The following is a 27,391-nucleotide window of genomic DNA, read 5'->3' as shown; positions in this document are numbered from 1 at the left end:
CAGATGGAGAGATAACCTCAAATATGTTGCAGAGTCGATGGATGTAATATTTTAAATGGTTTGAATTCAATACGGAATAAACTCAGTACTTAAGGACAAAATATGGAGTATATGTATATATTATTATGCCTATTTTGATTCTCTTATTAAAGTTTAAGAATAATGGAACAATGTAAAGTGTAAAAACTAGAAGAAATTAAACTATTATTATTAATTTATTGAAGTGCATAAGTGGCATAAATTGTTCTATCTCGAAAATGATTTTATTGCTTCATGAATTTCCGATGCATGTAGTGTCATGAACAAATGTTACACTTGGTCCCACTACATTGGACTGGTCTAAACTGGACTGGACTATACTGGAGACTGAGTCTTCATTTAAATTTACCTAAGTAAATATATATAAAAACAGAAGTAAGAAATATTTCAAAGTTACACCAAAGTTTATATAAAAAATATGTTAATAATAAAAATGGTAAGAACAACAGAATAATACGTCTGGTCTTACTTATCGTTCAGTAGCTAGGTACAACTGATAACGTAATTCTGATCTATAAATAAATCTCAGTGCCCTCGCCACGGCCGCACGTCGGTCGCTAAGATCTCGGTACAGTATTATTCGAGCACGTGAATAGTTTATAGAAATATCCCCTTTCTTATTCATTTCACCTGTATTCTGAGACGGACAAAAAGACGTCCTTGATTCTATTGTTAAGGGTTTGCGCGCCAAGTGACTGCCAAAATCGTCGCATGCGCAAGCGCGGGAAAACGGCAGCGTCAGTCGTAATCGGTATGGACGCGCGCGCAGACGTAACCACGCTGTCGTTTATAGGTTAGAATTGGCGCGATTTCGTCCATCCGCCAGGTGTACTCGTTATAGTCTTTCCCCTTCTCGCATACTATTCTTTATATCCACCCTCTCGCTCCCTACCTGCGCGCAACAGCTGTTTTCTCGGGAGATTAGTCAGATGTTTCTCGCGAACCAGTCGTAGCTCACCTGACGCTTTAGTTGTGCTGATATGGCCGAGGGACGTACACCGAAGCAAAGGAGGTTCGAGATGGCTGTACCATTGAGGAATGTTTCCAACACCCCAAGGAGAAGACGGGGAAGCTGTAAGTGTTTATTCGGAGCACCAGACCGGGACGAAACCAAGCGTCTGGTGGCGGAACAGTACGCCAGAGATAGGAAGCGGTTTATAAGACGTTTCAACTTTGATGTGGAAACGCAATGTGCGTACAAAGCTGCCAAATTGGATTCGCCTGTCAAGTTCTACGAGGAGGATAAGGAGAACGCTGATAGTCCAGTCAGAAGTGGAGCAGGGGTGTTGACGTGTGTTGGGAACACGGGTCTGAGGTCACCATCACGGCGTAGTCCTGGAAGTGCTGGAAATAGCCCCCGCACGCCGCGCACCCCTCGAACGCCTAGAGCATCTCGCACGCCCGTCACCCCGCGGACTCCGGCATCCAGGAGGCAGCTGCAAATGACAGGTCAGTACTTATACATAATTTAAGCATAAAAATATCATCGTAGGTATACTAATATTAATAGCTTTGTGTCAAATTAATTTTGAATAGTAACGGGCTCTGTGGACTACCTCACCTAGTATTTGCAAGTTCAATCCCTAATACAATTTCTTTACAGTTTAGAATAGTAGTCTTTTTTTATAATACGTATTACACTTGTGTAGAACGACTACGACTTCTGCTTGCTTTGGCTCTAGATGACTGTGTAATATGTCCAGAATTATATACCACTAGCTGTGCCCGCGGTTTCGCCCCCATGAAATGTATAGCCTATGTGTTGTTCTAATGTATAAACTATATCACTGTAAAGTTTCAACAAAATCCATTCAGTACTTTCTGCGTGAAAGAGTAACAAACATCTATCCATACTCACAAACTTTTATATTTATAATAATATTAATAAGATTAATATATTTTAATAATAAATGACTTCCATACATTCCCTCCCATTGAAGTAGACAGAAACAATGGATCGCAAATGCTTCAATTTAAACATACCTCGTTCGTCATCCTCATTAATTAATCTCTACATATAAAAACTCCAATTAAGTAGCTTCTATAGAATTTAAACCAGTAGTTTCTCTGTAACACGTAACTTAAAATTGACTATTTTATAGTATTTCTTTTTAGCTGAATAACACAATACAATGTCATAAATATTCATTACTTGCTTATGCCAAAAGGAACACCATTAAACTTTATGGCCCTGCCAGGTCACAATGTTCACTTAGATTACTCAAAGGCATAATACCTATGAAAACTAGGCCAGCCAAGTTTATCGTGAACAACTTGTACAAACATCAGGATAGCAAACACTTATGTTGAGTTGCACCTGCCTGGGTGACTACAAATTCCTCAGTTACGCGAGTTCCTGAAATAATTCCAAACTCGTCATGGTATATTATATCTGTACATAATCTTATTAACTTCTTATCTAACTAAATTACTAATAGCATAAACGCGAAAGTTTGTGAGTATAAATGGATGGATATGTTACTCTTTCATGCAAAAACTACAGAACAGATTTTGATGAATCTTATCAGTAACATCGGAGTAAAACATAGGCTATAATTTAAAAAGATATTATGTATTTTGGTGGAAATATAGATATAAGTCTGAAGCAGACAAAGTTGTACGGGTCAGCTGGTATACTTATATAGCTGAAGAGTTTTTGTCCATTTGAATGCATTTATCTCTGGAACTAGGAATTGAATGTGAAATTGACATATTGTGTTTCAAACCCAATTCTTGAAAAAATTTTTATGCAACTAGCATAAAACTTACAGGATATGTGTTATTCCAATGCATAAGCAACATTACTGTAAACTATTTTCAAAATACGGTCAGTAGTTTTTGCGTGAGAAAGTAACAAACATCCATTGATCCATCTACCTATACTCACAAACTTTCGCGTTTAATAGAAGCTGAGTAAAAAAAGCAAAAATGTACGCAAAGCGAGTCATTAATAATTGGTCGGTACTGGCTGTATTCTATAACCGTTAACAATCTTATCTTAATTAATATTATAAACGCAAAAACTACTGAACGGATTTTTATGAAACTTTACAGTAATATAGCTTATACATCAGAATAACATATAGGCTATCATTTGAAAATATATTATGTAATGTAGGTGAAACCACGGGCACAGTGAGTAAACAAAAAACATAATATATAAGATTTATGACGATATTGACACCAAAATTACGCCAAACTTTTTTAGTGATTGTCCGTCTGTTTTTGTTTGATGTTCAACTTATTGTTTGTCTTTACCCGTATTAATAAGTCATTACAAAGTAGTCAACATTTTTTTTATTACACATGCACATAATATGATGGAAATGCATACCTATTTAAATATAATTGCACCTCCATACTGATATTCAGTTTCGTTAAGTAACTTTTGCATAAATATGCATTATTATAATTTTTTATACACTTTTATAAAATATAATGTCCAACGTAATTATATTAAAATTAATATTTTATCTCGCGTCTCTTTTGTAATGAAATAAGGTGTTGCACCAGTAGCAAATAAGGCATCAGAATAGCTTCGCGTTTATGGCTATCTTGCTATTAAACTTCACCATAAGATTTAAGGTGCACTAAACATTATATATAGTATACATACAAAATTTATATATATAATATAAATAAATTATTTACTGGTTTACTTACTTACGTTTCTATTAAGAGTGTTAAATTTAATATTTAATTTATGACTTTCTAATAACAATTCTTAGAAAATTTATGTCCTAAAATGAATCCATGATTTAAATTTTAACTTTCTACATCTGATAGTTTTGACTGTGCATTGATAGTCAGGACAACCCAAATATAATATATACAACTAGCTATACCGGCGGTTTCACCCGCATAAATTTATAGCCTATGTAGTATTCTGATGTATAAACTATATCATTGCAATGTTTTTATTTAATACATTCAGTAGTTTTTGGATGAAAGAGTAACAAACTTTAGCGTTTATAATTAGTATTATTATTACTAATATATATATATTTCAAATAATATTGTAAGATATACCTATTTGCTTTTAATGTTTCAAGCGTTAACATAGTACTAGAACAGATAAGAGAATATTACATAATACTATCTGTAGGTACTACATTACGAATGTCGTACATAAAAATACTAATACTATAATTAAAAAGGTGCATTTTCCGGTCTGGTTACTGTTCAATACGACAGCTGAACAAATCTTAATGTAATTTGACGTGAAGATAGATTGTATCAAGAGGACGGGACACAGGCTATATTTATCTTAAAAGCAGGCGAAGTCGCGGGAAAACTACAAGTAGTTTGCTATATAATTAACATTCGAACCATCTCAGTCAAAATCCATTGGATCATGGTTTTTGAGGTCATTGTCCGGTTACGTCATCTAAGGTCCAAGTTTTTGCTTTGCTCACTGAGTTCCTTCCTCTGTTTGTTACTAATGTGCTCCGGTAATTTAAACTTTATTTCCTTAACGCTATAACCTATTACGGCTTACTTGCGTAACTTTATATTGCCCGTAAAGAGTTTATAGTCTCTCTAAAATAAAAAAGCAACAATGAATCATTTTGATATATAATTAACATTGATCGCTTCTTCTTCATCGTTTTTCTTTTGTTTAATCTTATAATGCGTTCAGCAAATTAATCTCAAGTAACAGTTTGACTTAAAAGCACCAGTATCTTAAAAATTGTAGTAAATATTAAATGGAATATATCTACGAAATAAAATAACGATATAGGTAATTTTCAGTATTCGTTATCTCTTCAGAGACATTGCGTCCTCACGCAAGCACGATCGCAATACTTTCAAATTTTCTTTCGAATTTTAGAGTAGAACGTAGAACTTTTAGAGAGAGAAAAATTAATTATAATAATTTGTTTCATTAAATTGAACATCTTAATGTACATCTTATTGAACATCATAGTTAACATCTTAATCTTAATAATATTATAAACACGATAGTAGTGAGTATGGATATTTGGTACTATTTCACGCAAAAATACTGAACGCATTTTGATGATGTTTTACAGTAATAACTACATCAGAATAACACATAGGCTATAATTTTAAAAGATATGAAAATTGGGCGAAATATAACTTGTAATGCAGACGAAGTTGCGCGGATCAGCTAGCAAAATAACATAATTAAAGGTGGCAGGCGGAACAATAAGCAGAATTTTTAAGGACTATCATCTAATAGCACTAATTCAGAGTTAAATTGATATTCTGCAGATCCCAAGTCTCGTAATTATAACATAATAGTTATACACAAGCATTATATAATTTTGTACATTGATAATATATATTTAATGTACATTATTTACATGCGATAAACTGTCTAGGTAGGTTAAATTCCATTAAATCTGATACAGTATCCAAATAAATACGAAGTCGAGTGTTGGCTCGGGTGTGACCACTTGACCCGATTATCATAGCAAAGTTTCAAGTTTTTTTGACTGAAACACAATAAAACATGGTTATTAAACAAAATATGGGAGGCAGGGTATTGTTAGTGGCTTTTCAATAATAATAAACATCTTTATTTGTCTCCAATAAAGTTGTCTATAATAAAATTTGAAAGTAATATACGAGACGAAACGGTCTATAACTCAGAGGGAGCAGTGAGTCCATCCTCTCTGCTATTCTGTTATATTAATACAATCAGACATCGATTCAGAAGAAGAGATTTATTTATTTATAAATTGACCACGATTGCCCTGATAAATTGACCTGACTTCATGAATCACCTTATCCTATTAAATCAATAAAAAACATAATTATACAGTTAGTTATACTTATTTTTATTTTTAATATTCTATGGCTAATAAAAAATAAATCAGATAAGTCACTTAGCTAATTTACATATGTACGATTGCATACTTTTTGATTTATTTGTTAAACGAATCATAATTTATTATATGTTATACTGGTGCCATAGCAAGTTCATGTTGAAACATGTTAAGATTATTTATAAATATATGTTTTATTTTTATTAGTGAAAAGATTAGTTTAAGCTGTTTTCAGTTATCTACCATCTATCTATAAACGCAAGCGTGACTGATTTGACATTTGTTTATTTAAAAAAATACCTGCCATAGATAATATTATTATTTTCAGAATATATTTTGCTGTTTGTATATTGGGTGCCAGTATTATTTATACTCTGAATCATTACTTTTTTTTAGTGTAAGTTATAACTACGCTACTTATAAGGCATGCAAAACAAAATTCCCATATTTATATACTTAATGTATGTTTTCAGAATTTAACTTATTTTAACATAAAATAATATGGACACTTATATATCCATACACTTACATGTTATTTAAATTAATTACCATCTCTGAAGTGAATAAGGAATACAAAAATGTTGTGGTAAAAAATATTGATTCAGTCCTATCCGAGAATAATAGTTACCCATTATGATGATTATGCGTCATTCCAATGTGTTATTAGTAAAATGCAAGCCTATTTTGTAAATATTTAAGCGATGTTGATTTTTTTAATTAAATCTAGATAATCCATGCAACTTCGGGAAAATCACATATGCAACGGAAGTTCCGAATAAGAATAAATCTCCGTTTTGCACATTTTCATTAATGCTCAGTTCCTGTGGCTCGTAACGTTATATTATATAATAATATAACCTTAAGCCTGCTTAGATAAATGGCTATCCAACATATAAAATATTTATTTTATTCAAATTAACAGTGCTTATAATATTTCCTTGCATTAAATGTTATTTTACGTACAACCAAACAAACGAACTCTTCAAATTTATATTAGTACAAACAATATTCAATTAAAACTGTTTCAGTACTTCTAAGACAAAACAATAAATACATCGCCGGAGAGTTAGAAATATAAATTGACAACAAAAGTTATTTTTGCTTTAAAGTTAGATTCAAACTTACTACCTTTTTGTCTAAGCCGTAATAGTAGTCCACTAGGCTATGAAGCTCTCTGAAAAAACACTGTCCGAATATAAAATAGTATTAGAGAGTCAGTTCTAAAGAAGTTGTAATTTATATCAAGGAATAAATGTAATTTACATATGTGCCCGTGGTTTTATAGCGTATGTGTTATTCTGATGTATAACCTATATTATTGTAAAGTTTCATCAAAATTCATTCAGTAGTTTTTGCGTAAAAGAGTAATAAACATATTCCATACTCACAAACATTTGCGTTTGTAATATTAGTAAGATAAGATAAAAACCTCGAATTATCAGATAAATGTAGAAAGCTCTCCACCTGTAGTATGGCCTCAATTGACGTAACGCTCATGACCACACCCGGTCTGACCCGCCGACGATGACCGAATCTCACGTGAGTCACGTATCAGGAATCGAACCTCGGCATTTTGGGTCAGAACTGTGTAACTACCTACCTCAACGTATTTTGAGAATGGTTCTTTTCCTATAAAAGTATATTGCAAAGTGTCTATTACTGAGCACCAAAATAATAACAATATAAAAAGCAAATTACTTTACAAGAATAAAAATGACAGCCTAGCACACCGACTTAGAGGTAGGTCGCGGGTTCGATTCCTCGCACGGTAAAAACATTTGTATTTATAAGTATGATTATTTGTATTGGTATAGATGTTAGATGTTATTACAAAAAAAATTATATGTATTTCTATCAGTTATCTAATAGGTATATAATATATAACACAAGCTTTAGGTAGCTTAACTTGGGTCTAGACAGGGGTCCATGATGTCCCAGGGGTCTATGACAAACTGCAAGGGGTCTACGACAGCTGTTATCTTGTTGTTTTTACTATATGTTTTTAACACGAAACTTTACTACAGTTAGAAATTTACAAAAAATCAATACCAGGTAAGAATGGGGGGTCTATACAAACCAGAAAAATATCGCAAGGGGTCTACGACACAAAGTTTGGGAACCTCTGGTTTAGGTAGTTGAGAATTGTAGTTTTTAATTATAGTGGGTTCAACCAAACGGTTTAGGTGTAACAAAAAAAAACACCCAGACAGATAGATAGATTTTTATAATATTTGCAATATATATATATATATGTCATTTACTGTTGGTCAATGATTACCATATTTATTTGTTTATACTTGCACACCCATATACCCAATAAATTTACATATAATAAATTAACAATACACACATGGAGTATAAAAATATCGAAGAGTCATTTCATATTTTACTATAACAAAAAAGTGTATATATGTGTATTTATATGTAGTTAATACTTGTCATTCAACAGATGGGCTGACATAGTGGTTTCTCCAATTACAATAACATAAAAATTACCAACACTATAATTTCACGCAATAATTTATTCTTCAAATGAATCGTTTTAAAACAGAAACAGCATACAAAATTAGTAGTATAATATAGAATGTTTAATTTCGAACCCAAATACCTAAATTCCTTTCGATCATCCAACATGCACAGTGGAGTGGCGGAGAGGCAATTGTTATACCCTGCAGGCACAGACGATAATGCTTAGAGATGGATACACTCTCAAATATTTAGGATTATTTATTCATACTAGCTGATTCGGCAAACATTGTTTTGCTATCTTATCGAAAACTTTTGAGTATGGATGGATGTTTGTTACACTTTCACGCAATAAGTACTGATCGGATTCTGAAACTTTACAGAAATATAATTTATACATCAGAATAACACATAAGATAAAAATATCAAGCGAGCGAAGCCGCGGGCCCAGCTAGTATATATATAAATTAATCAATTATCGACTGCCGAGAGTAGAAAAAAGTTAGGTTACTACTTACTATCAGGAAGATCATCAGCTTGTTTTCTATTCCACTAAAAAATAAGCAATTATTTTTATATTTCTAAAGTTTAAGATTTCCTTCCTGCTGAACTTTTATAACCAAACTTTATGTTTTTTAGAATGTAAGCTCTCTGGCTTCCACGTTTGTTCTCAGAGAATAAGAATTATCCAATTAAAATTCTGTTGTCTCTGAACCGGAACGGAATCGGGAACCGTGACGCGCTACCCCACCGAACCAACAACCGTGCCCTATGGGAGAATGCGCTTGCGCTGATTCAAAGTCGACTCCAAGTTTCATTCTAAAGTTATTATTTTAAAATTTAGATGAATAAATGTTGGTTTTATATATTTTTAAGAAAATCTTTAAGTATTTTAAAATCTAAACTAACCTAATACAACTAGAAGTATTAGATTCGTGTATTGAACTCTATAAATAAGATTTAAGAATACTTTCATCTAAAAATTTACATAATCAGAGAGTTATATAAGTATTAGGTACATACATAAATATATATTTTAATCCTACATTCCTACAATATCCAGTATTACCATAGACAAGATGACGTTTAACAACTAGTAATATAATATAGAGAAATACGAAAGAAATTTAAAAGTAGACTGGGCTGTACGGTCGAAGGATGTTTGCCTGTTCCATCATTGAAATGGAGATGGGCAAATATGAAAGTAAATATAATGTATGTTTTTTATTGAATTCTAAATAAGTTTTACTTCACGATATTAACAGAATCAAATTATAATATTAAACAGTTACAAGATAGAAAATAAACGCCGAATCAAAATACAATTGTGAAGCAATCTTCAAACCCCGAGGATAATGACCTCGATAAAAAAAAAGAAAAAAATATAACCTCAAGTCAGGAGTCACGAGACTGTAAAGATGGGCAATTCTACGAATGATACTTATCTCTCACATATAAAGATCAGATTGGTTTGAAATACAAGTTTCTAAGTGCAACACTAACTTTTACAATAAGAAAGAAACGATCAAACAAAACGCTCACTGTACATTACTGAGTAGCCATCAATAAATATTAAAACGGGCTGAATAATTCACGCAAATTATGCACACGTAAGATTTTTTATTTCCATTGTTATTAGTAAATATCTAAATATGGGTTAGTTGTAATTAATATTCAGATATTTATTTTATTATAGTTAAATAAAGTAAAATAAAATAATAATGTTATATTAATAAGCAATTTACAGTCAAATCAATTAAAGTATAAGTAGTTTTATTTAAATTTATCAAAAAATATCAAATATATAATAAACGCGATGTAACAAAAACAGGAATTATATATTTTTCATTAATTTACAATTTCATTTTAATGTCTCAAGATTACACAATCCAAAATTAATCATTGTGATTTTGGGCATTCAAATATTGTTATTAATGTTTAAATAATTGAATATGATTTATAAAAAAATATATTTCTTATCTTACTTTGTTTTAAAACATGTCTTAAAATATAGTCATGTAATGCGTCCCTTTATTCCGCCATTTTGAATTTACTTAAACTCTCAAATGAATGCCCTCAATGAACTGAGTGTTCTACATATTGCATTGCAATGTAATGAAGATAATATTTATGACCTAAAATTTTTTCAGTTAGGTATGCAAGTACCGTTTTGTACTCGTATAACATACAGCCAACAGTATTTAGTGTATGATCCTTGAATAATTCGATTGACTGCACTGACAGTATACGCTGGCGGGGCAGCAGTGGAGGATGATAGGCTGAGGAATTCACTAGATCTCTTCTAGAGTAAAATTTCAAAATCAAATGCAATTTCAAATTATACTATTCTTCCAAAACATAACAGGACTAAAATGAATAAATCCATAACAGTCTTCGTTCTGCCATTGGCACAGAAGTATGTAATTAGGAGATTGCTACTGTATATTATTCTGAGTATAAAAAACTACGAACATAAAATAAAAAACTGCACACTAAAGTCATTGAATCGCAATTGGATTTATGAATAGGTCGGCAGTTCAATTAGCCAATCGTGGTGAGTTCATCTGGAATTAACCTGGACGTATACCAGGTGGGACGACGCGAAAGTCGAACGTTGTAAGCATTGGAGGTATTAGTCTCCATTACTAAGAATCCTTTGCTACTATATCTGTTATATTTTCTCATGGATGATAATGGAATTGTGCACCAGCCTGCGGTGATGGTTTACGCTGGCAGGGTACCAATGGAGATGAGCATGAGGTAAGATCAGTTAACCCACTGGTAAATTCACCATGAATTGGTTTCCACGATGGTTTCCAGGGGTACCACGTGGAGGTCAACCTGACATTGCCAGCAGTAAGGTTATTAAACCACATTACTACCAATCCCCTTCCTCTTTATCTGTTATATTATACAGAAAATATTTTTTCTGTTTGTAATCTGTACTCGCTTGACCTCCAAGTACAAGGAGAAAGGGTCCAATTATCCGGGGTCAATGACCACGCGTGCCCTGATAACTGTTGGCCCTTGTTCGAACCTTATCGGATGACGATAACATTAAGTTAGTGCTCTCGATCACGCCAGAAAACCATCTGAGTTGAATTTACCTCATCAGCGCCATTTAACGTAGGGCATCGCCCTGGCTGATGGCTATGATGATGGTTTTAGTCATTAAGATGAAATGTCAGCCAATAAGGAACGCTATTTCCTTAGGGTAGTCAGAGAGGACCTAAGTTAGAGATGAAGCCAAGGTATATGATTTTACCCTAAATCCTATACCTTCACCTCTCAGGTAGGTAAAGGTAAAGCCCGAAATAGGTTTATGTTTGTTTAAGTTACAATTGTCAACTAGACTATAGGTCTTATTGACAGCCAAATAGATTACTAAGAAATTATCTCCAATAATGATATTCTCGTATATTAAGTTATTGTTGAAAGTTGTATTGAATACATATTTTATAGGATAAGTAACAAACAGACATAAAAGCCGCAGAGCACCTCCACAAATCGTAAATTCAATCATTAAAAAAAACATTTAAAGGTACATTTTACATATTGGTAATTTAGTCTATATGTAATTTTTTTTTAATGATAGATTTTATGACGATTTATTATGATGTAATTGAGTCGGCCACTCGTTGTATAGTGCTTTATTTCCCTTGGCTGTGTATAGATAGAGTGATTCAGGAGGAAGATTTATATATATTATATATAATATATAAGTAGTTAGTCTAAAATAAAAAGGAGAAAACTAAACTAAAAACTAACTAACTAAACTAAACTAAACTAATAAATAGTAATGTATAATACCTGAATGTTTCCGTAAACATTCTGTTTACCAACATTTATGTTGCATATACGTGTTGTATGGTTGTACCGTATCCCGTTATTATGGCGGGTGAATAACCTACATGTGTACAAACACTCCACAAAACAAACGTATCCAACACTAATATAGAAATAATACTAGTAGTTAGATGCAGTACATAATCTATGCAATTGTGTAATAATAGAGTTTTTATGTATTATTATTTTTTTCTAAACTTGGAAGTGCTATACGCAGACTATATGTATATATATGTGGGAGTATCGCGAGTGATATTTGAAGATTAGTTGTTTAGAATATATGGTTAGTAGCACACAAATTTCATGGGGGTAAACCTATGCTAGGTTTCACCCCATGAAATTTGTGTGTTTGTTCTATGTTTGAGCTATATTACTATAAAGTTTCATAAAAATCTGTTCAGTAGTTTTTGCGTGAAAGAGTAACAAACTTAATAATTTTAGGTTAGGAATGAAAATAATTCCTTAAATTAATTTGTACAACCTTATTATCTTAATTATATTAATATGAGGACTGAAGTCTACTCTACATGTATAAAATATTACATAAGTATTTCAAAATACTCTAACAAAATTAAAATAATAATTATTTTTGTATGACTATCAACAGAATATAAACTTTAATTCTACTAAAACGATAATAGAATAAGAAAGATCTATAGTTAATTTGTGTACAGAAGAATATTATTAATATATTGTATTTGTATAATATAATTATATTGTATTTGTGCCTTAAAATTTTACAGAATAATTGCATACTATATACAAAAAGACCTATTACAGTATAGAAAAAGATTTCTTTGAGATAACATCAGGGAACATAGTATGCGGCGTTTACCCAAAAAGAACACAATCGAATCGAAATCTTTTTGTACTCGAATTATAAAAAAATATACTCGAATAAGCACAGACATATTTCAAAGGTGTAAATTGATACCATCGATACATAAAACAACAATTTGAGTATCAAAAGTACAATGTTTCGGCGAAGGAATGCACTGAGACTACAAGAAAGGACATGCCGTTAAGTTTCTAAGAATTTAATTGATATGTATTGATTGTCTTATTAATTTATTTTAAATTTCATATTACTAGTGGTCGCCCACTGCTCGAAATTCAACCATGATTAATCTATACTTAATATTATAAAGACGAGAGTCTGTTTGTTTAAACACGCTGATCTCAAGATCTACTGGTGCGAGTTGAAAAATTCTTTTTGTGTGTCAATTGGTCGAGGAAGGCTTTAAGGTATATTACTTACGCTACTACCAATAAGAGCGGAGCTGCAATAAAAAATATTGCAAAAGGTGGCGAAATGAAACGCAGACGATGTTGTACGGGTCAGCTAGGTTAAATTATTAGTCGGAACATTATAAAGGTTTTATTGTCAAGGGCCATTCTATTCTCAAATTGTTCACAGACTTTGTCGATAAACAAAAGAGTCTGTTATATTTTTACATTGATTTAATGAAGTTTTATATATATAATTAAAAAATAAATTAGTATTCTCCTTCGAGAATATTAGATAGTAAAAATCGATAATATAGATATAGATGGATAGAGAAATTTAATACACTTTTAGTTGATATAAAATAAACTAAAAGTGTATTATTAAATTTCATACTACTCTGTCCACGCAATTTTCGTAAAAAGAGATAAAAAGTTTTACTTTATGCGTATTGGTGTATATTCGCTAAAGTTATTTACAATTGAAAATGTATTAGGATCATAGTGATTAAGCAGTATACTTATATTATATATAATAATCTTTGTTTTGAATATAATTTGAGTTTTAGACACAATATGCATATAAAGGTGCATATTCGTGTCAACAATTTATGACTTTTTTGTTTATTAACCAATTAGAAAAAACAATTACTACTTTTTAAGTTATGCTTACCATATTATATTTGTATAATAACAATCAAAGCCTGAGATTCATTCAATTCTAACGATAATTATTTTGAGTTCTGTATATTTTCAATATACAAAAACGTGCTCACTGCATTTTTATTATTATATACGTATAAACCACCAAAATCATTTCTAATTTTATCTGTACATTCATAAATTGTAAAAGCCACTACAGATTAACAAAAGCTTGCATAACAGAAAACAAAAACGCAATAAACATTATCAATTGTAAACATAAAAACTCAGTTGCTCATTCTACAATGGTCCCAAACGCGTAACCCAGGTAGCGTCTGTACGTTTGTTTTTTTTTCTCACTCGTCGAAACTGGTTTTTCGCTACAACCTCCTGTCTCAGACTTAGAACGCCTTCAAGTCATCATTTTATTTTTTCTTTTTAGGGTCCCGTCTGGCAGTGATATTTCAACGTCGTCTGATCGTAATATATGTAGGTTTTTTACTGTCCAAATCTAAACAATGTCATTGACTTTGAGTTTGACTAATTGCAATAGCTCGGTATTTTTATATGATACATAGTTTTTTTTTACTACAGTTATCATACATATAAATAAAATTGGAGTGACTGTTTGTAATATTGAAATAGCCGTTTTTTACTACATGCATATGAATATAAATACGGTACGTACACCAAAATAACATTTTTTACAACTTTTGTCTGTCTGTCTGTCGGTCTGTTTGTTCCGGCTAATTTCTGAAATGGCTAGACCGATTTTGACGAGACTTTTTTTGGCAGGTGGCTGATGTAATAAGTAACTTAGGTTACTTTGATTTTAGAAAAATAAAGTTAAATTGCGCGCGGACGAAGTCGCGGGAACAGCTAGTAGTACATAAAATCTAAACTATTCATGTGTAATTGCATCTCTCTATTTGTTACTTATTTAGGAGTGAACGGCAATACGGATGTCACCCTGGAATAAAGTATATATGACCCAGCCACGCGTTGCTGTGGCTAAGGTTCTTGAATAAAATAATATTGCGACTATAAATTGAGATGTAAGCTATCCAGATAGGACAGTTGATTCAAGTTGTGCAATTAAAATTTGTTATCGGTTCAGTAGTTTAAGAGTCCATCGCGGACAAACATCGTGATACGTAACTTTTATATATAAAAATATATATATGAGAAACCATAGAGCAGAACTTTTCTAATCTGTGTTTAAAACAGTGAACGAAATTTTCAAATCGTTGCAGTGCTTCCTTTCTTCATACTTAAATATCTCTCTTTTTAATATTAGCATCAATTTTTTATATTAGGTAATTCCAATGGTAAACAAGTTGATAATGTACCTGATGATAAGTGGCACTCATCTCGTCCACGAACATGCCGTCATCAAATGACGCTCTCGTGCATTGCTATTCAGGGTCATCCCTCTGTCATAGTTCTTCGTACTCAAATTTGGACTTGGACCCATCTCTCAGGTGGTATCGAACCAATTAGCCTGAGGCGAGACTTCGCATCATTTTGTGTGTTCTACCGAATATACAATTGACTATGTTTTCAAAGATTATTCGACATGATGCCTACGGCTACCTTTTACCATCGCATCGCTCGGCATCTGGAGGGAATTTATCCGCACACGCTAGAACTTAAGTTCGTAAGTTAGTCTCGGACGAAGAGCATCCTCCCGCGTACGCTTAGATTGTGGAATTAACTACCTGCTGAGGTTTTCTCTAGAGACTACAGCATGGGGTTTTCAAGAAGATTTCTTAAGGGTCGGCATTATACAACATGCGATGTTATCAACCAGTTCACCATGAGTAGTGTGAGAGTAGTTGTTGGCGGTGCAAATATAAATAAATCATATAATAGACAATAAGAGTGGCAAGAGCTCCACCGACAAGAGCGTCGCTCTTAAATTATGAATAAATAGACAATACAGATAAAAATGTTTTATTTCTTAATTAGTTATATGACCATGATTGAACCATATTTGAAATTTATTTTCTTCTTTCTTCTGTAAATATATATGAATAAATATCATATATATCTATATATACACATATATGACATTCAAATCAGCCACAAATAATGGTAGAAATTAAAAAAAATATAGTAGAAAATATTGATGTTGTGGTAATCGCAACACTTGACATGCCCACATTTCGCTCAGTATATTGAAATCCGCTTAATACATAGTATGTAAAATCAAAATACTCTTAAAATGAACTCGAATATTCACAAGAAACGACCGACAGTGGTGAATTTTTGGAATTACACACGTGATATCGTGATCGGGTATTTTAATCGGAATCGAATCGGCGATACGTTTTCAGTAACAGGAAACAATTTGGTGCGGAATGGCTTTGTTGCATTCATTTCTAAGAACGTTCAAGCAAATTAAACATGATACAGTTAAGCTCCCAAATTCTGTTTCCTAAATTGCATTATTTAACTAAAACTAGATGTTTCTTGCGAGTTCGTCTGCTTTGTATTAAATAATAGGTTAGATATTTAACTTTTTTTTTTAAACTAGCTTAGGTTACTCCTTAAAACATTAGATATCTACAAGTGAAAGTCCTGTGCAAATCTGTCCAGCCATTTCAGAGATTACAATAGGCAGACAGACAAAAAATATTAAAATATATTTTCAACGAAGTACCGTAGTGTACTTTCATATAAATTTAGTGGAAAACTATTATATACTGAAGTTACAAACAAACACTCAATATAATTTATTAGATAAATTTGAAGTATCTGTTACACATTATGTTATATATTATATACCTATACATACACACAGATACAATACCACGAGATGACAATCATTGGTCTGACGCGTGATGATGCCGAATTGAATCCAGACTCGAGTAAATTTAGAAGTTTTCTAAAATCAGCCAGCAATTCGCAGCCAGACTGGCCAATGAACTCGGCACTTCCTACCGACCGTACCTCATATGTTGTCGCTAATTTTATTTGTCTATCTTCACGCCTCAGACTGTTTTTCTGGGATAAACAGAGGCATTGTCATCTATCGACTGTGTGGTGAAAGCAACACTTAATATGCCAACATTTCGCTCGGAATATTTAAATTTAATGTACCGAGTTTATGGTTTGTTATTCGAGTGTTCATCACTAGGGAGTCAATCAGAAACATAAATTGACACAATCAGTCAGATTTGAACTTAGAACCTCTCAATCATCATCATCGTGATGGTATCTTTGCTTGGTTTTACAATAATACGATAATTAAAAAATCCTCATAATGACGAAAAATATATTTATTAAGTGAATTTATTTTAGAAAAATATTTTTATAAAATAAAGTCGCTTCCGCTGTATTCGCTTAGATCTTTTAAAGTACGCAACGGATTTTAGCCAATAGATATTTTGATTCAAGAGCAAGGTTCATAGACATGAACCCGTACGAAGTCGGAGCGGGTAGCCAGTTGAATATAAGTAAAGTTTTTGTACACAGTGATAATGCATTTATGAGATAAACAAACACAACTGAGTATGAAATGTACATATATAGGTTTAAGATATACATACGTACTGTTTTTCGCCCCCCACATATATAGTAATTTAGTAGAAATATTCTGTTTGCATGCGAAACCAAATGTTTGGCATTGGAAAATATTTACATTGAGTCTGGCTAAAGCGACATTGATGTATGACTTATATCATAGTGTTACAATATATATATTTTCATATAGATGCCAGCTATTTACAATTCTCATAGTATAAAAACAAAAAGTATATTACAATTTTTTAAATAGTGGATAGATGCACTCGCCTCCACTAACAATATGCACTAGCGGGGTAGTAGATAAGCATGAAGCCAAGTCAGTTAGCCGATTATGTTTGCCATAATCGGTTATGGTTTCTGGGAGAACCGGGTAGACTTATCATGGTACATAGCTAGCAATGGAGCAAATTTTGATATAATTAATCTATGCAATAACAGTGCTAATGAAGTCAATCAATCAACACAGTACTTAGTTACAGTATATAGTAATACTTATAGATAAAATGTCTAATTGTATAATAGATAAAACTCTATCGGTACTCCCCTTTAAAATGTATTTATAGTGGTAGTAATAACTTACTTAGTTTAAGAGTTTATTAAAAGAATGTTTTCTTTTTTTTCAGATTACTGGACACTAAGGAAACATGCAGACGCTGCTACCGGCGATAAAGAAAATTAGCTAATATTTTTAAGTCCACACTTACTGTAGTTAGTTTAGTTTATAGTTTTGTCAAACATTTACTAATTAATTAATATTTTGTTACATATATAAGAAAATTCCAATGGCGTATACCGTCAATGGAAGATATAGATATGTACAATGAATTGCTGTGGAATTATATTATTCTTAATTATTCCATAGTATTGCCAGATATTTATATAATTTATTCTTAAAAATGTAGTGTGATGTAACATTATGGTCTCTGGTTGCTAAATATGATTTTGAAAAAAAAATCAATTTCGTTTACTCAAATTTAGAAAATTCTTTAATATTTCTTCTGTATAAATTGGTACTAATGTTTTTTGTTTGTAAATCTATATATGTATATAGGTAAATTATTATTTCTAGGCAAACTGATTACACTTATTAGGCACAATTGTGTAAGAGGCTAAAAATAAAATTTTTAACTATTTTGATATTAAAAAATTGTCCATAGTGCCTTCTTATAGTTAGCGAATATTCCAAAGGAATCGATATTTTCAAATCACTTGTAAATAATAATAAGACATATGTCATTGGTGCTTATTAAGGAAAACCTTTACATAGATGATACTTAGAAAAAAAAAATGCAAAATTATTTACAGTAACTTAAAGTATATTTATACCCCCCTATTTGTAAATACACCTAAATACTAACTAATATATTTTGACTGTTTTGTCTTTTTCTTTCCCTCCACTTTTACAATTTGAAAGAAAGTGACAAAACACTATAATAGTAATATTATAAAGCTGAACAGTTTGGTTATTGCTAATCTCGGGATTCATAAATTATACTTTACTTTAAAAATATATATTTTAGTGTTGAATAACGCATTTATAGAGGGATAACCTATTTATAGAGGAAGACTATAAAATATCATGCCACCATGATCCATGACCAAAATAAATATATCTTTTTATAGAAGACAAATTCCGTGGGTAGTAGAGAATAAGGGGGTAAATATATACTAATCGAACAATAATGTCATATTCTTTGTTTGCCTAATGATATTTAAAAAAAAACAGGAATATTCTTAAAGGGACAGTATACCGAATCAATTGATAACACTGAATAACAACTAACTCCCCGACAAGCTATATTTTTACTATATTTTTAATCATTATACAATAAAATAGAAATTTATTTTTTCTAACTTTCATACAAGAATATATATAAAAAAATTCTAACGTACAAACTGCGCGGTCACATGATTAATTTCCACTTCGTTTTCTGCTGGAAGTGATTCAGTGTCATGAGTCTTTCGGATTATAATTCCTTTTACAACACATCCTGTATAGTGTAGATATATATTTTTAATTAAACCATATTTGTATGAATTACAACATTATCATTTGAAACAGATTTTATCACTTTGAAATCTAAGTGTTAGCAATTACGTTGCATAATTGAACACCCGAACTCATGTTAGTTAAGTTTCTATGTAGAATCTAGTCTGTGATCTCTGCAATATTAAATATCGCCGTTAAATAAGGTTGGAACAACATCTTAATAATCTGTCCTTTAGTATTTTAACGTAGTATGTATATAAATATTATCTAGTATAGTTTTAACAGAAATATCACTCTTTATTATATATGTAATAGGTATTTTCTTAATACTTACTCCTATGATTATATTTTTATCATAGTTCTTTATATTTTTTAAAACATTGCTCTGTGGTTCCACATTGTAATTGACAGTTTTATGAATGTTGACACTGCCCAATAAAGAGAAATATGAGAAATAAACCAAGATTGAATCTGTATAACTAACAAACTGTTTATACACAGGTTTCACATTAAAACTGCTTTGTTTTAAGTGAGTATCTGCATGTATGCCATTAAAGCAATCCCGCCTTAATTGCATATATGCAGAGTAAAAATAAAAAAAAAAACATTAGTTTCACAGATTCACACAAAAAAATGATTTTGTTCCTAGTGTTGCAAAATCTAAATTCTAATTTGGTAACTTACCATATCCTACTTTTAATACTTACATGAAATTGTACTAAAATCTTTACAACTTGTAATTTAATTTTAGAATTTAAGTCAAATTAATATTAATAATATTTTTAAGAAAATAAATTATTATTGTAAAGCGGGTCTGTTGAATATAAGTACTTAAATGAAATATTACTGACTATAAAGTTACCCTCATATTTAATGGCAACATCGTAATCTTCTGTCAAGGCTTGAATAGTTATAACTAATGAAATAACAAATACTGACATGCAGACATGCCTGTATGGGCGCAATTCCCTTTGCCTTTTCTTTACACATACAAACAGAACAAAAAAAGAATATTAAAACAATAACAAAGTTATAAAACTACTTTATAAAATTTGGAATTTAGTCTATTCTAAATTTGAATTAGTTCAATATTCACAATTGTAATTAGCCAATTTAAAAAGATATATATTTTGGTTCGGTTTTTCCCAACCTAGGGAAAGGCGAAAGGACTTAGTCCATACGGTCATTTTCTTCGGTAGATACAAAAACATAAAGATAATACATTTGTATTTTGTTTTAATATACCTACTTACTATTAGGTTTTAGATACACGCTTATTCATCCTTTATAAAATTAATCCTATACTAAATGTGATGTAATGATTTATAGTAGGTATGACAACAAAATCATGTACTGTGTATGTAACGTTATAAAACTCAATAACTTGACAAGAGATTACAAACACTGCCATTCTAAAGGGTAAGAAGGGGGCTTCTGAAAAAATCTATTAGGTATATTATATTATTTGTATTTATATATTACTGATTATATATAAAAAACATGAATTAATATCAAATTAAGTCATTATTAATACAAAGACGGATATTTCATGTACACTAATTATAATTTAGGTAGCTAACTAAATCATACGCTTTGTGAAGAAATGTGTTAATAAACTGTCACTATCACTATTATCTGTTTTCTTTTACACTCTCCAAAACTATCATAGCCATAGATAGCAGTCCATTAATTGATAAAACATGACACCGCAGTCCTCTGGAATTATAATACATGCATTGCATCACGGATCACATGATATCTTTAGTGCTATTCGTGTATATAGGAGACGGTTACCGCTTTTACATCAGGTGGGCACAACTAGCTTACTCTTCAAATTTAAAAAGATCTTCATTTTTGTGTTATTCCCTATTCCCACCTAATAACATGTTTTTTATTTTATATAATTAATTTCATACCAATAAAACTATTTCAATAATTAACATACTCATACGCATATGTATATTATTGTTTTATTACAGTTCTTTCGTTCATTATCTAATCATTCTGAAAAAATCTAAGCAACTGAATGGCATATTTTTAAATTATTCTGATTTAAAATCATACTACAGAAAAGATTTTGTTGAGCTTTCTATGGAATCAACTAAACATGTACATATTTTTAAATAAAAAACAATTTTCCTAATCGGCATAACTGACAGTTCTGAGGTATTAAAATGTAAAAAGATACAATAAAATTGAGAATGTTCTTTTCTAAATTACTTAAAATTAAATATTAAACTTTTATAATTAATTTTAAGTAATTAAGTTAGTTAAAACTTAGTACTAAAATGATATATACAAATCGACTTATAAATGACTGTGTTCTGAGGTAAAAAGTGGATATAAAAATTAAATTAAATATAAAACGTCGTTTAAGTTAGTTAAAACTTAGTACTAAAATGATATATACAAATCGACTTAAAAATGACTGAGTTCTGATCTGATGAAAAATGTAAATAAAATACAATCAAATTGAGAACATTTTTGTTAAGTTAGTTAAAAAATAGAAGTACTAAAATTATATAGGTATAGGTACGTAAATTATAATGAGTACCTGTAGGATGTAAATGTTGGAATTCTACCGAAATAGGACCAGAATGTAGGTTATAGAATGAAAGGACTATATGTGTGATGTAAATCAAACAATGGATAGAAAATGGTAAATACTTATAATGAAGGTACGTGTACAAAAAGTGACAATAAAAATATATGACAATTCTAAAGGAAAATACATTTAAAATTGGTAGAAAAATAAACATATAAAAATATGCAAAGAGTTTGCAACGGTACATATAGGGACTCCCTATAATTTCACTCCCACAAAGATGGAGGTCGGCACTTAGAAATACACTTACATCATTACACAATTTCTGACATAAACTGAAAAAGTCGAATGCAATTTCAATAAAAAGACAGCTTGTGAGTCATTGCGTTAATATAATGACTCACTTCTCTCCCTCAATGTCCAGATACTCAACACCAGGAACGCATCTCACGGCCATGACTCATTGCATTTTGAGTGTTACTAAGTCGCTTTTGTTTCTTTTCCATTAAAAATATGTCCATGAATCATCGATTCTGAAATCTATAGTAACCCTGGATAGTCTATACTGTAGCTTCCAGTCTTGAGCTAAGCAGAGCTTGTTTTATAGGTTCAAATACCTAATACCTAATAACATAGGAATCGTCCACACACCAGATCATGTTTGTAGATAGATAGATAAAATGTTTGTTTACGATAACACAATTTTACACACACAAAGCACATATTTACAATAATAATTAAAAGTAGATACACAATTACATTAGTCAGTCAACTTCTAGTTGTACTGTGCGAGGAATCGAACCTGCGACCTACGGAACTAAGGCGGTGTGCTAAACTACCGAACTACCGAAGCCGGTCAACATATGTATGATGCAAGTTGCCAAGATAGTCTTTCGATACTTGCTGTGGGATCTAAATTTTTACGGTGCACTATGTTAATTCACTAATCTTGAAAATATTAAATAAATATTGCATCGTATCCTACAAAACACACTGGAAGCATAAAGATCTTAAATAACTTCTCAACACGAATTTCAGTGATACCTAAAGTGTACAGATAGACAGCTAAATGTCATACATAATTATGCAAAATACGATTTTCAAGTTGGCAATTACGTATAAATATGATGATCCTGGTATGTCAGGTGTTTATTAAATGCGGCTGTTATACGTAATGTATGTACAAGAAGAGAGTACCATCAGGCTGGTGATATGTAAGTGTAACATATATAGTAGGTATATACATTTATTTTTATGAAAAATATTGTTATAATTACCTAATATTGCAACATGTAATGCGCCTGCTAAGGTATCAATAGCAAATTGTTTGTCTTGTAAGATTAAGACGAAGAAACGATTAGGTGTGTTCTGATTTTTTTAATATTTGTTAAAGAATTCGTTATATTTATTCTAATATCAAAATATTATTTTTATTAAATTTATATTTTTCATGATATTAGTTTGCATTAAGATATTCTTCTTATAGTTAGAGGATCTTTACAAACTTATATTGCTTTTCTTAAGAAGCAAAAATGTAAGCGTCGTCACCTAGCGGCTTACTACCATGACTTGATCTCAAACTGACATCTTAATGTCAAATAATAAATATAACGGGTACTTATCCTGACTGCACAGTTTTTAGTAGTTTTACTAATGTTTCTGTGCAAGAATCTTTAAACTTAAGTTACAGACAAAGAGAAAGCCATCACAACTAAATTTATTACATCAAAATATTCAAGGCTTTCTTGGCAAAGAATTAGAGATAGAATTATTTATAAGTAAATTTAATATTGACATTGTATGCCTCACAGAGCATTGGTTAAAACAGTCCAACATGTTATTTCAGTTACCAAATTATGAAATATTGAGTACTTTTACACGGCAAATTTCAATTAGAGGGGGTTCAATTATTTTATTAAAAAATAACATTAAAGGGAAAGAACGTAAAGATATTGTAGCACTTTCAAATGAATGCATTATAGAATTATCATGTGCAGAATTAGAGAAACACATAATTATATGTGTGTATAGGCCTCCTAACTCAGACTATGAAAAGTTTGAGTCCACCATGGAAGATGTACTGAAGTTAGCATTCAAAAGTAACAAATTTATTTTGGTATGTGGGGATTTCAATATTGATCTTCTTGTTGATAATCCTGTGAGTAATAAAATTAGAAACCTTTTTAAAAGTTTTGATCTTGATCATATTTTCTTTGAACCTACTAGGATTACATCCACTACGGCAACATGTATTGATAATATATATTGTAATTTTAGTATTTTAAATAAATCGATTATAAATAGATTGCCGTCAGACCATTGTGGACAAATAGCAACATTCGCATGTAATGAAAAAAAATGAGATTATGTATAAGTTCTGCAGACCAACAACAGCATTTAAATTACAGAATTTTAAAAACAGATTAAATGGAAGTTTACCGTTTTTGATATTTGATAATATTGATCCAAATATATCATATAATCGTTTTTTCAATATAATAAAAAATCATTTTGATAAAAATTTTACAGTAAAGAAACTTAAAGTCAGTAATTCTAAGTACGCTGAATGGTCTACATTAGGTATCAATATAAGTAGGGAAAATATGTATCAATTATATGATATTAGATCCTATTTGCGTGATCCTATATTCGATGAATATGTCAAAAATTATTCAAAGTTATTCAAAAAAGTATGTAAGGCCGCCAAGGCACTTCATTTAAAGAATAAAATTAAGTTTTCTAAAAATAAAATAAAAACTACCTGGAATATAATAAATACAGAAACAGGTAACATTAAGTCGTGCCAGTCAGAATATGAGTTAAAAGCAGAAAATGGCGTTATTATTGATAATAAACAACTAGTTGCTCAAACTTTTGATAATTTCTTTTCAACAATACCTCTCAAAGCTACGGAAAATTTAAACTCATCACCTAGTTTAGCTGAAACATTATTAAAAAATACCATAAATCCTTGCGTTCATGACTTTACTTTTCATCATATCAGTTGCTCCTGTGTAATAAAAACGTTCAACGCTCTCAATCTAAAAGGAACTGAGGATATCTGGGGTATGTCAGTTAGAGTAATGAAAACTGTAATAAGTGAAGTTGCTTCACATTTGACTGAAATATTTAATATGAGCATTGATCAAGGTATTTTTCCAGATCTAATGAAAGTGAGTAAAATAATACCGCTATTTAAATCCGGTGACAAAGACAATATATCAAATTTTAGACCTATCTCAATTTTACCAGTATTTAGTAAGATTTTTGAAAAGATACTACTTACACAAATGTTAGCTCATTTTAATACACATGATTTATTTCATAAACAGCAATTCGGATTTATGAGTGGACGGTCTACTACTGATGCAGGCATTAACTTAATACAAAGTATTTTCGGTGCCTGGGAAGATTCACAGGATGCCATTGGTGTCTTCTGTGATCTCTCTAAAGCGTTTGATTGCGTTGACCATATATTATTACGCAAACTAGAACATTATGGAATTAGAGAAAAGTCCTCAGAACTCATTGGATCATATTTGCGCGATAGAATTCAAGTGGTAGACATTAAAGGAAGTAAGTCCAAGGGGTCATTTATAAAAATGGGTGTACCCCAGGGTTCTATACTTGGCCCATTTCTTTTTCTTGTTTACATAAACGACTTACCATACCAGTTTCAAAACATACTTGACATAGTATTGTTTGCTGATGACACATCACTTATTTTCAAAGTGAAAAGAAATACAAAGGATTTTAATAATATAAATATTGCTCTTGAGGATGTTCTAAACTGGTTTACATCAAATAATCTAGCGCTTAATTCAATGAAAACAAAATGTGTTAAATTCTCTTTACCAAATGTAAAACAAGTAACGACAACTGTTAGTCTGAATCATCATGTTTTGGACTTTGTTGATGAGACTTCGTTTCTTGATATTGTAATAGATAATAAATTGCAGTGGGGTCCACATATATTCACATTAGCCAAAAGACTAAGCTCGGCTGCTTTTGCTATCAGAAAAATTAGACAGTTGACTGATACTGCAACAGCGAAACTAGTGTATTTTAGTTACTTCCATAGTATAATGTCGTATGGTATTATATTGTGGGGAAGAGCGGCTGATGTAGAATCAATTTTTATATTACAAAAAAGAGCAATTCGTTCAATATATAATCTACCGTGTCGCGAATCTCTTAGAGAACGCTTTAAAGAAACAGGTATCCTTACTGTTCCCTGTCAATATATATATGAAAATATTATGTACGTACGCAAAAACTTAAATTTATTTCCAAAAAATAGTCACTTACACGCTTATAATACAAGGAATAAAAATAAATTAAATATGCCTAGTTATCGTCTCAAAAAAGTAAGTACATCTTTCATGGGACATTGTATACGTTTTTATAATAAATTGCCAGATAGTGTTTTAAATTTAAGTGAAGGCAAATTTAAGATACATGTAAAAAAAACACTTTGCTCTAAAGCTTATTATAAAATAAACGACTACTTAAATGACTACAATGTGTGGACTTAATTACAATTTTAACTTTTGTTATGAGGCATATAATTTTTCCCATTGACATGGATAATGTAATAACATTAAAGAAACTTATTATAAATGATTTTTTATAATTTGTAATGACATATTGTAAATTAAATAATGTAAATTTAATATTGTAATGGGTGAAAACTGTGATCGGTACAGCCTATGCTGTAAATAATATAATTGACGTAGTGGAGTAACCTGAAACAGTCATGCTCGCTATAAAGTTCAAACTTGTGGCGGCGTGGTGGGCCGGGTCGATGTGCTCCCTCAAATATGGTTGAGTACAATGATGGCTGGCTCATACGTCATACTCGTGAACGGGTGCTACTTGTGGGGACTGGTCTGTTCAGGTTGTGAACACTGATTAAATTTTTTATTCTTTGCGATAGCATATGCTGGTGGTCACTCTATTCTCCCAAATTTGAATTTTAAAAACTATATTTATTATAAACATGTTCCACTATTATTTGAAAAAAATACGAGCTGAGTTTCTTGTCAGTTCTTCTCATCTCGATATCATTCCGAACTGACGGTAGATTTGACATATCATAAGAGTCTGTAATAGACCTACATGAATAAAGATATTTTGAATTTGAATTTGAATTTGAATAACAAATATTCCTGATTGACTCCCCAGTAAAGGACATATCGATAAAAAAGGCAAATTGAGAGACGGTGGTAACGCCTGCCAGATTGAAATTAATATAAAGCAAAATTTGGATATATCAAGTTTTGCTCTCATCGCGGTTTACAAAGTCTCTGACTGCCCTAT

The 27,391-nt window shown here is 31.1% G+C and overlaps 1 protein-coding gene across 1 annotated transcript; it reads left to right on the top strand.

The window, feature by feature from the left end:
- Positions 1-648: 648 nt before the first annotated feature.
- On the top strand, positions 649-18,996 carry LOC131854009 (uncharacterized). The gene is made up of 2 exons (XM_059205131.1): positions 649-1,488; positions 18,161-18,996. The coding sequence occupies exons 1-2, from the start codon at positions 1,020-1,022 to the stop codon at positions 18,214-18,216; spliced, it is 525 nt and encodes a 174-aa protein (XP_059061114.1). The 5' UTR covers positions 649-1,019; the 3' UTR covers positions 18,217-18,996.
- The last annotated feature ends 8,395 nt before the right edge of the window (positions 18,997-27,391 follow it).

This window comes from Achroia grisella, unplaced genomic scaffold (genome assembly GCF_030625045.1).
Source record: "Achroia grisella isolate CSIRO2021 unplaced genomic scaffold, CSIRO_AGI_Agris_v1 utg918, whole genome shotgun sequence".
NCBI classification, from domain to species: Eukaryota; Metazoa; Arthropoda; class Insecta; order Lepidoptera; family Pyralidae; genus Achroia; species Achroia grisella.
Note: the sequence above shows the minus strand (reverse complement) of the source record. Positions and strands in the feature narration are given on the sequence as shown.